Here is a 16,025-nt window from a genome sequence, read left to right as displayed (position 1 = left end):
TCTTTTCCCAAATAGGGCCATATTGAAAGGTTCAGGGGTTAGAACTGGACGTATCTTTGGGGGGCCATTATAGGTATATAATAGGATACCTCTGTAGCTAGTGTGAGGTTTCTCAGATGAGATCCATCAATATCACATTTGAGGAACTCTGGCTTGGGGCCAGACAGCCCGGAGACCCAGGTTTCACAACTTTGCAGCTGTGTAGTTTAAAACCTCGGTGCTGTGGCTTTCCCTCTGGAAAGTGACATAATATTGCATCATAATACTCATAAGGGTACTGTACATCTTTTAGAGTTAATACAGGGAAAAGGCTAATAGTGCCTGGTCCCCAAAGAAGTCTTGAGTAAATAGGGCTTTGAGTCCTCCAGCACATAAGATGTTCATCTGTAAAGACACTTCTCTCTTGTTACCTATTAGGCAGGTGTCTATGAGCAAAATTAATTACTAAATCTCCAAATGAAATCATTCAGATAACATGAATCATGAATATATTTATGTATTTATCTATGTATGTGTTTTTAAAGACTGTTAAGACTACAAAGACTTTAAATTAAAGACTCATGGGGGAGAGGTTAAGCACTGACCTTCAGGAAAACATGTTGACATTTATAAAGCAAGTAAGTGCAATTTAAGCTCACTGAGCAAAAACTTGAGACTTACTCTGTATCCTTTAAACATCTAACAAGTAGTACATATTTCCATGTGGTGGACTTGGTCCGTGAATTAAAAAGCTCAAATAAATGGGTGCTATAACACAGAATTAAGAGGGCTTTTTGGGGGGAGAATTATAACAGCCCATAGGTGCTCTTAACTGGATTACAGAACTATGAACGGCTTTTCTTTGCCTTTGGTCTTCAGTCCATGCAGAAAGTTAACCTTTCTCTAGGTCTCTCAAGAGTTGCGTAGAAACTTTGACTCCTGGGAGATGAAAGCACCTTTTAAAACAGTAGTTCACTTCTGTATGCTTACAGTGACTCTGCATCTTTCTGCTTTATCCGTGATACATGGAGAAGCTTTATGAGAGCACATACCACAACTGTTTTGAGGATGGTAGCGCTAAATAATAACATAAAAGCATTCACACTCAATGAATTACATAACACAATAGACACCCCATGAAGTCATTCTTTCTCTGATACATGTGTTAATGTCAAAAATGGACATCTTTTAAAGTATAATGCTTAGATAACCCTGGAGATAATATGCAGCATCCTAACATTTTTTAAAAAAACTTATCAATATGGATAAGATAAAATTCATAACTTTATTCCAGACACTGCCTTTCTAGCTAAAGGAATTTTTGAAGAACCAGAATGTACATTGTCCAGTTTCACATGCCAGTTGCAATTTTCTCAGACTCAGCCTTCTGTTTTGCTACGAAACCTTAGTTTTCTATGTGTGACACATTTTGATCCGTATCTTTAATTCTAGATTTTTATGCTAAAGGTCCAACACAAACTCCTTAGCTAGATAATCATTAAATGTTACCAGATACCAATTGATTAAAAAAAATCTGGTAAACACCCGCTTTCCATTTGGAAACTACAAAAGAAACAGTCCTGCCCACTCCCCTGCTTTCAGAGTTCCGTCTAATAGAGGAGAAAGCACAAAATGAGTCTGAAGAACTACACTAGCGAATCACTCGTAGGCATATTGTGGGATAAAGTCTGGGTTTGCTGTCTTATGATCTAATTACGCCTCTAAACTTTGCCTACAGGTGTCTGTGGTAGGTTATGTTCATTTGAGACTTCTCCACTGGGGATTGCCTAAGTGTCACTAAGTGTCTCCTGGTACCAGAGTTGCTGTCTGCCTTCTTGCCATGTCTAACGAAGTAGAAACAAGTACAACTAATGGTCAGCCTGACCAACAGGCTGCACCAAAAGCACCTTCGAAGAAAGAAAAAAAGAAAGGTATGGAGAAATCCTCTTCAGGCCAAAGAAGGGAGCTGGTAGTGGTTACCTCTGAAGAAATATGAAGCTCAGGGTCAAGTAAGAGTTGGCCCTGGCCGTGCTTCAACCTCAGCCTAGTCTCAGGTTCTCTTAAAGAGGAAAGTTGGATTTTGGAAAGGACGTTGGTTCACTCCATGTACGTATAATAAGATACCGTATGCCTCTGAATTGTGCGATTGCACCAACATGGGTTCTGCCAGGAAGCTTTCATGGCATCTCGTTCCGTTGATAAATCCAACTATCAATGATTATATGGGTATCTTTCAGGAACGTATTTACCACTTTGTTTTACTGAAGTGGCTGTTTTTTTTAAAAATCGAGATCTTTATTTTATTAGACCATCTTCTTGACCTGAAGTACAGCTATAAAGTGCCGGTGTTCTTCATCATTCATAGTTTGAGAATATTCCGTGACTCACTTGCCTTTAACTTTTACACTTTGCGCAGGCCTTTTAGGAGAAGCAAAAGTTATAAAGGTAGAATAATTACCTTAGTGGTTTTCAAAGAAATTTACCTGTAATTCCTCTGCTTTGTTGACAGTTTAAAATATTATAAATTGTGTGGTGCCTTATTTTTCTTTCATTAAGACAAAAGTATTATCCTCCTTATATTCTTTTTAAAAAATGTTTTTAAAATAATGATGAATATCCCCAAATCCCACTTCACATATTTTCATAAGTTCCCCGTAATTCAATCCATTCTGAACCTTTAAGAGTTTATTTTCTCTCCACCTCAACATCATGTACAGTATTTCAGAGTGTGATTTTCCTCAAAGGAAGTGAAAATTAGGATAGAATATTGCATATTTAATCAATTATAGTATAATCAAGATTTATACTACTCTGATTTGGAGTTTCTGGAGCATATTTGGTTATATCTGGCGCTGACATTTAAATACATTTATAAACTTTATCCTATATTTCTTTTCTCAGGCTCGGAAAAGACAGATGAGTATCTTTTGGCCAGATTCAAAGGTGATGGTGTAAAATACAAGGCTAAACTAATCGGCATTGATGATGTGCCAGATGCAAGAGGGGATAAAATGAGCCAAGATTCTATGATGAAACTAAAGGTAAATGTGAGAAAGCATGCATTGTCTCTGTCTTAAGCAAATATCCAACAGAGGGAATTAGATTGCAAGTTTGCATTTATATACAGAGGGTGCCCAAAAAATGTATACACATTTTAAGAAAGGGAAAAATCTGTATTAAAATTGTAACACTCAATAAATTCTGATGACAAAAGATGACTACAAGTGATATGTATATATATATTTTTTGGCTCCCTGGTTTATCTCAATTATTTGAAAGAAAACTTTTCTGATCTCATCATTGCTCCAGTAGCGCCTCATTTTATGAGAAGCCATGAGTTTGTTTGCATATTTTGAATAGTGTTCCAGAGACCTGATTTAATCAAGTATAGCAGAGGTCTAGATGTCTTTCTCTTTGGGCAGATTTTGGTATATGAACCAAAAACAACAAAAGAACAAGACAAACCACTGACAAACAAAAACTCATAGACACAGACAATAGTTTAGTGGTTACCAGAGAGTAAGGAGGGTGGTAGATGAGGGTAAAGGAGATCAAATATATGGTGATGGAAGGAGAACTGACTCTGGGTGGTGAACACACAATGTGATTTATAGATGCTGTAGTACAGAATTGTATACCTGAAATCTATGTAACTTTACTAACTATTTTCACCCCAATAAACTTTAATTAAAAAGAAAAAAAAGTTTAGACCCTGGAAGTATTCAGATAAAAGTCAGGACCCTACTTGGAAGAAACTAATTAAATGAATAATGTTTGTTAAATAAGACATGGCCTAGAACATCTTTGAAGATCTTCTAGTCCAGTCTTATCTTTGCCCAGGACTATTATGAGGCCAAGAGAAATGAGAATGGCGTGTCCAAGTTCTCAGTGCTAATTAGAGAAGTCCTGCTTCATTTCCTTCTACCCCACCCTGCTGTCTCTTATGAAAGGTGCCTAATCCTTTCATACATGGTAAACCAAGCTGAAAACAAAGCTATCTTTTTAAAATTTTAGTATTAGAAGCACCACAGGGTACATTTAACTAGTTTTTTTGTTTGTTTGTTTTCCCAACCTCACCAGGGAATGGCAGCAGCTGGTCGGTCTCAGGGACAACACAAACAAAGGATCTGGGTCAACATTTCTCTTTCTGGAATAAAAATAATTGATGAGAAAACGGGGGTAAGAATTCACTTTCACTGACACTTTTCTGACCACCTGAGTCCGACAAACAATTTGTGATTTAAATTTCAGCTCCCCTTTTTCCTTTTCAAAATTCTGTAGGGGAAAAAAAAAAAAAATGGTATGTATTATATCTCCAGAAATAAGGGGAAGAAAACAGGTAGAGTAGGAGGTGAGGAATCGAGACACGTTATTTTTAAATGTATTTCCCCTAATAGATGTGAACCTCAAGTCTATAAACACAGGTATGCTGTAAATATCTTTTTTTTTTGGACCCCAGGTACACAGAACTAGATTAATCCTAACCTCTAGTTTGTAATTCTATCACAGGACTATGCATGGGTCTTATTTTAATATATTGATCACATGTGAACTTATTGACTAACCTAATTCTAGAATATTACCTTAACACATCTCCTTTTTTTTTCTCTTCCTCCTAACCTCACAGATGTAACTTCACTCTTTTTTTTTTTTTTTTTTTTTTTTTGAGCCTTATCACTATCATACTTCAACTCTTCTGGAACTACTTTTTCTCTGTTAGCCATAACATAAGATTGATCTATTTAAATTGTTTGTAGCTCATTTTCATTGCTGTAAAATACTCTATTGTATCAAGGTACTGTAGGGAGATATCCAGTTACTATCCATCCCTTCCTAGAGACACCCATTATCTAATATGCAAAATCCATTGGCCAAACTTAGGGCACTGAAACCCTGGTACATGCTCATTAAGCCTGCTGGTTCTCATGTACTGCTGTCTCCATTCTCCCTCATCTCTTAAGTCTTATCTTCCCAAACCCATCAGAGAATGGTGACAGGTTTCCCTCACCAGCATTCTCTCGCTCCCCAACCCTTCTAATATACCCAATATAAACTTTGGTGGCCTTAGGCATTTGGGAAAAAAAGCCAAGACACATTCTGACCCCATACAAATATCCCTAAAGAGTTGAACCCTGCTGTTGACTTGAAAGGACCAAGAGAAAGGGGGGCAGGGAATAGAGGGGAGGGAACTACTAATCCCCTGCCACATGTAACTCCTGGATAATGACCTGGATCTCTAAGTGAGGTTGAGAAATACTGATTGACAGCATTTGGCAATTTCCAGAATGTACTGGGATCATTGTCCCAGTAATACTTAGGTAACTGTTCTCTGGCTACTCTGAGCCACTGTCAAAGGATCCCTGTGAACACTGCTCTAGCTTAGTTATGCTGTTCATTTGAGTTTGTCTTCGAGTTGGGAAAGTAGGCCTACTTGGAATGGCTTCAGGTTTGTATGTCCACCCTTCACTTTAGAAATTCTCCCTCTCCTAATCCTCAATCCTTCCTTGCTATATGACACCACGTGTTTGGGTACAGAGAATCAAGTATGAATATATCAAGAAAAAGCATTCTTCCCACTTTTGTTTCCTATTCTTTGTTCCGTTTGGAGCCCTTCCTAGCTCGCTAAGTAAATGTAGCTCTAGCCTTCAACCAGAGGTAAAATTCTTTTTCTTCCAAATATTTTATCCTTTTCCTACGTGCCTAGGTATTTGATGCTTAGTTGTGCTAGACAACAAATAGATTCTAGTTTTCCCAGTAAATCATTTCTTATGTTCCTTTTCAGGTAATAGAGCACGAACATCCAGTAAATAAGATTTCTTTCATTGCCCGTGATGTGACAGATAACCGGGCATTCGGTTATGTGTGTGGAGCAGAAGGCCAGCATCAGTTTTTTGCCATAAAAACAGGGCAACAGGTAAGCAATAAGCCTGGAGGTGTACCTGGAGGGGCACTTGTCCTCGGTGAAACATAGGAGTGTCTGTCACTCAAAGAGCATTTTGGAAATAATTGGAGGTGGGAGGAGAACTAAACAATGATTCAAAGGATGACTATTGATCTAAGGAATCTTTTTAAAATGTCATTGAGTCTCATGGAGTGTGTGGCACAAGGATTGTTAGAATGGACTTTCTCATGAGGTCAATGCTGATTTTAGAACAATGGGGAATGATTCCAAGAAATCCTGAAGGAACTTGATAAATTATCATTGGGCTTCTTGCTTTCTAAGCACTTATTAACCCTGCAGTCTTTTATGTATCTGGGGGTGGGGACAGGGTGGTGGTGATTCCCCATAAACCAGGGGAGGGTAGCAAGTAGCTTTAAGAGAAAGGAAGAAAACTAATCATAATTGATGGGGGACAAAGGGAAGAAAATAGTAAGATTAAAATGCTGATAAAGATGCTTTCTCTTGCTTCAGGCTGAGCCATTAGTCATTGATCTTAAAGACCTTTTTCAAGTTATCTATAACGTAAAGAAAAAGGAAGAAGAAAAGAAAAAGGCAAGTACTACCCAATATAAGTTCTATTAAATTTAAGACAGTATTCAGGACCACGTTTGAACACTGCATAAACACATGGTCTATCTGGAGCGTTGCTTTCTATGTGGCATTGCCAAGCATAGCAAGTGGAGAAATGTATTGTCTGTTCTTCCCAATAGGGCAATGGATGGATATTATTAGTAGGCACTTCTGATTTCCAGTCCCTGACTCCTGTCTTTTCTCCCTACATTGATTCCAAGGACTATACAGCACTACGAAGTTTAAGTCCAGTAACTATTCAAATCCAGTATTAATATGAAAAGGGGAGGGAAATGTAGGACAGAAATAATGTGCAAGAGTCTCTCTTGCTTATGTGTGTGAAGCCGTAGGTTCTTTTATTTAACCCCCTTTAACTATAATTACTAAGATCACTGAGTTTATGTCTTTCTTTTTAGATGGAAGAAGCCAACAATGCAGTAGAGGTAATCTCTTCTTGTGAATTACGCATGTGATGTGTATAAGCCTTTATTTGCTACCTGCTCCCCTCCTAGCTTATTACTCTGTGTTCATGACCCCTCTGCTCATAGAAGATGTATAGTTGAATGATCCGTGACAAAATCATAACTGCTTAGCAAGCCAAAACACTAGAAAATTAAATTCTATGAGGAAAACTCACTAACTAAACCCTTAAATATTTGCCATCTTTTCAGAATGGAAGCGAGACCCTAATGAGTCTTGATGACCAAGCTAACAAATTGAAATTGGTATGTATGTGATTTTTGGATTCTTACGTATCTGAACATGGGTTTTACTTCCTATAGATGTTGCAAATACTGAATCTGTATGAAAATCCAATTGCAACAACTATTTCCCTAAACATTAGTATAACATGTATGTCAATATACAAAGTAATCTCTTTGGTAAACACATCTGAATCTAATCCAAATACTTTCTAAAGAATGTGGACCAGATGGATTTGTTTGGGTACCTGTCTACACTTCCTGACCTAAATAGCCTATTATCAAATCTGTATTGGTTAAATAAAAATCCAATTGTGACTATTTTCCTAAACTTTAGTTTAGGAAACAATTACGACAATATACAAAGTAATCTCTTTTAGTAGACACATCTGAATCTAATCCAAATACTTTTTTAAGGCTGTTGACCAGATGGATTTGTTTGGGGACATGTCTACACCTCCTGACCTAAATAGTCCAACAGTAAGTGTCTGTTTTTAAATTTGCAATGTAATGGAAATGACAGCTATAACTCAAATTGGCAATTAACCAGAAATCTTGAGCATCTCATTGAAACTTGGAGGGTGACTGCTGATTTTTCTTCATAAAGTGTAAATGACTACTAAAACAAATTTACATCTTGGGAACCTATCATCACTTATTCAGATATATTAATATTGCTTAGAGGTTAAATCTGCGCAATAGGTCAGACAATGTAGTTGTTCTTGGTATTACTTAGGATCAGAAGGAGAAGCCGAATAATAATTCTTGGCATAAGCCCACTTGAAGGAAGTGTGTTTGTTAAGTGATTAATTGTAAAGCCTCCTGTCCTCTCCATTTATTTTCTGTTCTTTCTATGTGGTTTAGCAGCATAATCTTGGTGTGAAGTAAGACTTAAAATAAATAAGAGGCTCAGTTATGTTTAACCAAAGCCTGTTCTTGTTAAAAAGAAAAAAAATTCTCATTTTTTTATAGGATACTGTAATGTATCAAGTCCTCTTAATATTGATTAATCTGTAACAGCTCTGTGAAAACAGAGCAATATTTTCCTTTATAGATAAGAAAATGATGAGTCAGAAAAAATTCATTTACTCAAGAAAGAGGTCTAGATTCAAGGCTTAAACTCAAGTCTCAGACCTTCCAAAACAGGCCTCAAGTAAAATTTGCCATGTAATTTTGAATGGTTTCTTACAATTTCTACTATTGGTTTAATAATTTCTTGAATACCTGCTACTTGCTGGGCACAGCACTTAGTGAGATATACAGTGGCATCGGCATCATGGAGTTTACTATCTGGCAGAGAGACCAACATTAAAGCTAATCACAAAGCCTATTAGTGGATATTAATTATAGTATATTTATCTAGGTTAGAGTTTCAGATAATGCCTCTGAGTAAGTGAGTTTCTAGACCTCAATACAAAAGATGAGAAGGCAATAACTAGACAAAAGGGCATCAGTGTAGAATAATGGAGAGACTATCTAGGAGCCTATTATATCGGGGAATTATTGTCAAGCAAGCCTACATGACCAAGAAGGTCATGGGAACTCAAGCCTCAGAAGACGGAGACTCGATAAATGACACAGGCCCCAGAGTATTGCAGAGAATGCCAGGCCTATGAAATTTTACATCAAATGCCCAGGCCCAGTGAGATAGAGAGGAGCAGGGGCTACACACACTCTTCTCAGCCCAACCCTATGAGATTCACAATCCATAACAGCATTTTAGAGGCTCTAAAAGCCCACACTAGAGAAGCCCGTTTAATGTTCTCTTAAGCTGTGAGTCCTAATTCACTTGTCTATAGATCCTTTCATTCTTCACAACGTTTGTTACCATTCTAAGGATAAATTTTTTGAAATACTGGATTAGATAGTCCTGAAAGGTCCAAGGTCCCTCCTAGGTCTGAAGTCATTTTGATTCCTAGGCAACTTTGCCCCCTCCTCCATTAGTAGCTCCCTTCCCAAAGTAAATTGATATCTGAATGGCATACTTTCTAAATATGACACACTCAAACAAGTATATTGAAAGAGATCAAGCACTCAAACCATGAAATAGGGTTCCAGGGGGATAGGCAAGGAATCACTGACTGCTTAATCGGCTTCTGAAGACTTTTAGAAAGTTCTGAAAAAGGAAATGAAAAACAACATCAGTAATCCTGAGTTTCATTGATATTAGTCTTCATGTATTCTAAGAATTTTTGGTTTATAAAAATAAAATGTTAAGTTTTAGTTAAACTAACAATAAATTAAAGGAATAAATACCGTCAAAGTAGATGATGGTATCTGATAAGTAAGAGAATGCTAACAGCACTAAATATGGGCCTGTCAGACTTTGTCAACATGTTCTTACACAGTGACTCCATATACATTGGTCACAAGATAAATTTATCTCTACTTGATAAAACCAGCATATTTAAAAATATTCAAATCTTAAAATAGTTGCTCTGGAAGAGATGAAGAGAGGAAAACAATCTAAATTACCTAGACTTTATTAGTCATTCCCTTCCCTACATGCCCCTTATGTTGCAAACTAAGTGGCATCCCTTAGAATGTATTTTTTATTGGAAAACCACTTTTGAGATCAGATCTTCCATACTGACCTCAAAAAAAAAAGGAAAGGAAAAAGGACATGCTCTAACTTTAAACATTTGACCATTTGTAAACACAGTTATTATAAGAATATAAGGCCTGGACCCCCATCAAGGAGGTTAAATCTGGTACAGAGACGGGATCAGAGCACAAAGCAGTGTTGTGTATACCTAAGATGCCATGGGTGGTCACAGGTGATGCTGAAATAGAAGGATAAATAGAAAAAGGCTTCGTAAAAAATCTGAACTTGACTTGGGTCTTTGAAGTGCATAGGAAAATAGAGAGTAGTTAAGCTAAAAATAAACTGGCTTCTATTATGGATCATTTGGAAAGTCTGGCTAATCAAGCTTATTTTAATATAGGGAATAGCAAGAAGCCACAAAAAGCTTTAAGTAGGGAAGTCTGGGATTTAGCAGGCTGGAGTGGTTAAGTGAGATCAGCTACCTGGAGAATAGCTATGCTATGGAACTCAGTATTTAACACCTTGCCTCTGTGCAGTTACCTTTGGTTGCCTTCTTGCCCCTGTTACTGGAGCCCCATAAGAGCAGGGACTGTGTTTCACTTTTGTGTCACCAGTGCTTGCCTCTCAGGTTCTCCAATGATGGCCAAGTAGATGCGGTATTGACTGTCCAACAAAGAATTAATGAAGCTCTGACCAAGGGGGTGGATGAGGAGTCTTGCATCTTTCAGTTGTAGTCTATGAACTAGACTCTTAACCTTGGATTAACGACAAACCCAACCTGAGGAGAGCCGTGTACATTTTACTTATAGGGTGACTATTCAGAAGTCTAACATTGTGGCTCCTGTTTGGTGTCCTAAGAACTTCCTCAGAAGTATTTGAAAAGGAGAACTCTACCAGCTGTGAATATCCAACTGTGCTCACCAGAGGTGGCTCATAATAAATGAATAAATATTGAAATCACAAGCTTTATAATATATTTTGTCCTACCTTTTGATTATTAAAGATCCTTACATGAAGAGGTCTTCCAATCCATTTCTTCGATTTATTATTATTTTTTTTTTAATTACAAGCTCTTTCTTCTGACAAATTCTTCTGGTTATAAAAAGAAAAGCTGGTTTTGAAAAATTGTGTTTTTGTATCTTATAGTAAAGGAAGCCAAAAGATAGAATACCAGTTAGGTTAGGTCTGATTTAGGGCTTAAACTTTCTAAAAATTTGTCATTTTCTCTTAAAACCAATGAGGCCTATTCTGGCCCCCTTTTTAATTTTGAGAATTTTATATTCCTTTATGGTTGTTTTTGTCTCAATGATCAAAATATTTAGTAATCTGCTCAGGGTAATGCTAGAATTTCAACTTCCATTTCAGCAATGTGTTTTTTATTGTTTATATTCTTCTATGCTATGGCTAGCATAGTTAAGTTTTTAATGGATCAAAGTCAATCAAGAGGAAGATCTGCAGTGGTTAAGTGACAGCTCTATCCCAGGGTGAATCCTGTTTAGTTATGTCATTGACCTGAATAAAGACATGTCAGATTGATGAAATTTGCTGCTTTTATCCTGAGAAGGATGTCTTATTTAGCAATTGAAAACCCAAATAATCAACATACCACAAAATGATAGAGAACAGAATTCAAAGAGTTATGTATGCATTTGGTATGTCTTTCAAATTGACTCTTAAACCCACATCTCCACCTTACACATCAAGATTAGATTATATTCAATTAAAGATAAAGGTTAGTTGAGTTTATCTACTGAATAGATGACATTACTGTTACAACACAAGCAACTCTAAGCTATATTATTAAAAATTCACACATAAGAGAGGATAATGTAATGTGTGATGTTAGATTTATCACTATTTTAGAAAGACATAGACAGAAGGTGGAGAGACTAGCATGATGAGGATAAGAGATCCATCTTGGCTAACACCTTCAAAAAGATCTTTAAATATTTAAAAAGTCATACCTGACAGGTTGTGATGTACAAGGAAAATCTTTTTGCCCCCCTAGAGGAAAGCCCTATTATAGGGAAATGTAGGTATTTAACCTTAAACTTCATTACAGCCAGAATTGTAAAATATGAATGTATTAGCCAATAAAGTTTCTCATTTAGAGAGGTAATGTTACATGACTTTGGGGGTATAATAGAAGGGACTGCACATCAAGTAAGAAGTGGGGCTAGGCTTCTGAGCTCAGCATACTTAAATAATTACTTGAAGTGACTCACAGCCAATTCCCTTTAAGACTTTCAAGGACATGAATTGATACAACGATGATCATGAACTCAACCAGTCTGTAAGGGTCAACAGAGACATGAATAAAGTAAACAACAGTGAGAGTTCATTTAATGAGGGGCCGATGAAGTTGAGACTTAAATAAAAGGTCATGGGGTGGGGGTCAGGCAGGGAGGACCTACAACCAGTAAGTGCATTCGTGGAGGTGATGGGAGGAGGTAATGGTCAACCAGTTTGTCAAGACCAAAATCTAATGGGAATTTTGATAATCCTGGTCATTTTATATAGCTTTCTCATTTGAAGGCACAACATGGACTAACACATTCTTTCTTTCTTTTTTTTCTTTCCAAATGTGATAGGAAAGCAAAGATATCCTGTTAGTGGATCTAAACTCTGAAATCAACACCAATCAGAATTCTTTAAGAGAAAATTCATTCTTAGCAAATGGCATCACCTCCTCTTCTCTTCCTCGACCAAAGCCTCAGGCATCTTTCTTGCCCGAAAATGCCTTTTCTGCCAATCTCAATTTCTTTCCCACCCCTAATCCTGATCCTTTCCGTGATGATCCTTTTGCACAGCAAGACCAATCGACACCTTCTTCATTTGATTCTCTCAAATCTCCAGATCAGAAGAAAGAGAATTTGAGTGGCTTGTCTACTCCACTAAGTAATGGGCCCCTGAACGGGGATGTTGATTATTTTGGTCAGCAATTTGACCAAATCTCTAACCGGACTGGCAAACAGGAAACTCAGGCAGACCCGTGGCCCCTTTCAAGTCCGCAAACACAGCCAACAGTGAGAACTCAGAATGGGGTATCTGAAAGAGAACAGAACGGCTTCCATGTCAAATCCTCCCCGAACCCTTTTGTGGGAAGCCCTCCCAAAGGACTGTCCGTACCGAATGGCGTAAAGCAGGACTTGGAAAGCTCTGTCCAGTCCTCACCACATGACTCCATAGCCATTATCCCACCTCCACAAAGTACCAAACCAGGAAGAGGCAGAAGGACTGCTAAGGTGAATTATCTTCTCCACATATCCATTGGCAGAATGCATGTTCAGTATCAAAGGGTGGTATGACGCAAGCTCTCTTTCCTGCTGCTATTGTAGTTTCCTGTGTGGCTGTAAAATAGAAGGTGGGCTAAGGCACATCGTTCTCCAGGAATACCTTCCTCTAATCGCCACCCTTGTAAAGTTTCTCTCTCAGCAGTGTTTGTCACACCCTTCTTTCCATTTGCATGTCTTGTCACTTATTAACTAAACACGTTTTGTTTTTGTTTTTTTCATTTTTAATGCTGCTATGCTTCTGTACCTCTGGTAAGTTTGATGGTCACTTTCTGGGAGGGGAGGGAAAGGGTTCTTGTGATCCCTTTTGTACCTTCCCACACTAACACGTGCCCCCCACACACTTCTCATATTGCATTAATATCCAAGGTGGTAGGATAAAATGCTTGAGTTTGTCTTCTCCGTTAAAAGCTGACTGAATAATCTGTTGTCTTGAAACATATTTACTATTACCACTTAATTGAAAAGCAGTTTAAAATGCGATTTCTGCAAGTATTTATTTTTTTTAAATCTCATTGGAATATGTAGACTCACTTAATAAATATACTACTGTATCATTTTTTATGCAGACTGATTCACATCCACTAAAATGATGAAAAATATTTAAGCTACTTATTTATAGTTGTCCTTTCTTTACCAGCTTCAAGCTTTAGCTGAAAAGGAGACCAGACAGATACAAATGTGTAAATAAGTAAATTAGATTTCACTTTGAGAGTCATCCATTGTATCAGTCACCAAAGACCCAATATTCTGTCCATTGCAGGGATCCTTGTCTTTTTGATTTGGTTGGTTGGTTGATTGGTTGGTTGATTGGTTGGTTGGTTGGTTGGTTGTGTTTTTGTTGCAGTTTGTCACTAACAGGAAACAGGTTTTTTTTGTGGTTCCCAAATTTGGGGTACAGAGTAGGAGACAGAATAAAGCGGTATTTCTCTGTCACTGAGTAACTCTTTGATCTCCCTCTCTGCCCTGTCAGTCTCCAGCCAATGACTTGCTTACATCAGACATCTTTGCTCCTCCCGACTCAGAACCTCCAGGCCAGACGTCACCTACGGGACAATCTACAACCCCACAGAGCAACCCTCTGGACCTCTTCAAAACAAGTGCTTCTGCCCCTGTGGGACCCCTTGCAGGTCTAGGTAAGTGCCTAGAGATTGAGTTAGGTTTGTCTCTGTTACTTTCACTCATAAGATGATAGTGCATAGGAGGAAGGTACTTCGTATCCATAGAGGTTTCAGGGGCATAAGATTTGAGCAACATAGGGAACTTTTCTCCTACTTTGGCTTCTGGACAACCCCACCCCCATTTGAAACTCTTGACTTGTAATCGAAATTTGGCTTCTTGACGTGGCATGTGAGAAGAAATCCATTTTCAGTATTGTACTTGCCTGAACCAATTGATAATGGCTCACTGAAGACAATTATAAGGGCTTCTGAAGCTCAGACCAGCTTCATTGGAGAAACGGGGTTGAGATGAGAGAGACTTATGTATCGTCTCTGTTGGAAAAGTAGCTACATGCATGTCTTCCATGTGATTTGCAATTGCCAGATTGAAGTCCTATCCCCTATTAGACAGATATAAGAGGGATGTAAGTTAAGTCTAAAGCCAGTGTAAGTCATGGGATAAAAGTTCTAGGTTCTGAGCCCAGCTCTGGTCCTATGCATATGGTGGGTATGAGACAGACTCATATCCTGATCAGTCTCCGCATACTTAAGTCTTCATAGCTCCTTGCCAATATTTTGGCTAGCCAAGTGTCTTAACAGAGTTAGAGGATAAGTACTAGTAACCTGAATTTGAAAAGAGCACAGCGATAAGGGAAGAGATGGGATTTTATCAGATGCCTAGGATGTGCTGGTGCTGCCATTCGTAACTGTGTCATTAGCTCATTGTGAGCCTCTGAGTAACTCTGGAGCAAGACACAGGGGAAGGCCACTTTGCTGAGGGCGACCCTGCTTCTCTTCACCCACAGCCTCCAGTTCTTTTCTGTCTCCATGGTACAGTCTTCAGAAACCCCGGCAATAGTCTTTGCTGTCCTGCTGGGGAGTCTCTTTGTGTTTCTGCTTCCTGGCACTGTTATAAGCTCCAAACAGACTATCTTGGGAGGGAGTTGAGGGGGGGGCGGGGGAGCTCTTCCTCATTTTGTAAAATTTGATCAGGAATCTTGGCTTTCTCTGCCTCCTGCCGAGTCAGTCATCAGAACCCTTGGGTTTTTTTGTTTATTTGTTTGCTTTGTTTTTTTGTCTCTGCTGTTTCCTTTCAAAGGAACATATTTTGGTTCTGTCATATTGCATCTGTTTGGTCCTATCTGGAGTATGGTGGCAAAAGGGGAGTTGTTACCCAACTGCTGAATGGCTGAAATCCATGCGGTGTTGAGAAGCCAACTTGTTCCTGGTCTGCTTGCATTTATACCATCAAGAGACTCTCCCTAAGCACTTCGTGTCTCTTGAGAGCCTCTTCCTTTCTGCATGGCTCTTTTCCTGCACCCCCAAGTGGAGCTGGTTGGTGCTTTTCCTTACGGAAGGGTAGAGAGCTTGCAGACAGTGCCCGCAACTAGATCACATCACGGAGCTTGCAGTCTAATATCACGCCCTGAAGAATTTTTACAGCCAATATTTAACAAGTCAGCCTGAAAATACAGCTGGACCCTATAATTGTTAATTTATTCAGACGAAGTGAAGCTTTTGGCTAGGTGCCCCTGTTGAGGCCTTGGGGTATACAACTGCAGAATACTGATGATTCTTCCAAGTTTGGACATGGGACTCAAACTGAGCTCTACAGTATAGCCCCTGTCTATACTAGCTAGGATCCTCAGCCAAACCCTGGAAGGTTGTAGGTCTGGCTTCCGCTGGACCCAGCTGGGGAACTGTCTCCTCTGGAGAACTGGGGGTGGGGAGAGGGTATTGTAGGAAGCTGAGCCTTCGGCTTTGACTAGCTACCCTGTGTTTTAATCTAGCATCAGAAGGTAATAAAATTAACTTTTTACCCACACACTTTTTTCT

At 38.5% G+C, this 16,025-nt stretch overlaps 1 protein-coding gene across 2 annotated transcripts in view; it reads left to right on the top strand.

The window, feature by feature from the left end:
* Window positions 1-16,025, top strand: part of DAB2 (DAB adaptor protein 2) — a 48,767-nt gene that overhangs the window by 25,571 nt on the left and 7,171 nt on the right. The window contains exons 2-11 of one of the 2 annotated variants that reach the window (XM_019737282.3): window positions 1,718-1,910; window positions 2,881-3,020; window positions 4,060-4,158; window positions 5,762-5,893; window positions 6,392-6,472; window positions 6,907-6,933; window positions 7,162-7,215; window positions 7,609-7,671; window positions 12,328-12,981; window positions 14,003-14,165. In XM_019737282.3, coding sequence (XP_019592841.3) covers window positions 1,820-1,910; window positions 2,881-3,020; window positions 4,060-4,158; window positions 5,762-5,893; window positions 6,392-6,472; window positions 6,907-6,933; window positions 7,162-7,215; window positions 7,609-7,671; window positions 12,328-12,981; window positions 14,003-14,165 — 1,504 coding nt within the window. In that variant the 5' untranslated portion in view covers window positions 1,718-1,819. The remainder of the gene's footprint in view (window positions 1-1,717; window positions 1,911-2,880; window positions 3,021-4,059; window positions 4,159-5,761; window positions 5,894-6,391; window positions 6,473-6,906; window positions 6,934-7,161; window positions 7,216-7,608; window positions 7,672-12,327; window positions 12,982-14,002; window positions 14,166-16,025) is intronic. The other variant, XM_019737284.3, reaches the window with a different exon arrangement.

This window comes from Rhinolophus sinicus, chromosome 3 (assembly GCF_057876585.1).
Source record: "Rhinolophus sinicus isolate RSI-liver-muscle chromosome 3, RSI-T2T, whole genome shotgun sequence".
Classification (NCBI taxonomy): Eukaryota; Metazoa; Chordata; class Mammalia; order Chiroptera; family Rhinolophidae; genus Rhinolophus; species Rhinolophus sinicus.
Note: the sequence above shows the minus strand (reverse complement) of the source record. Positions and strands in the feature narration are given on the sequence as shown.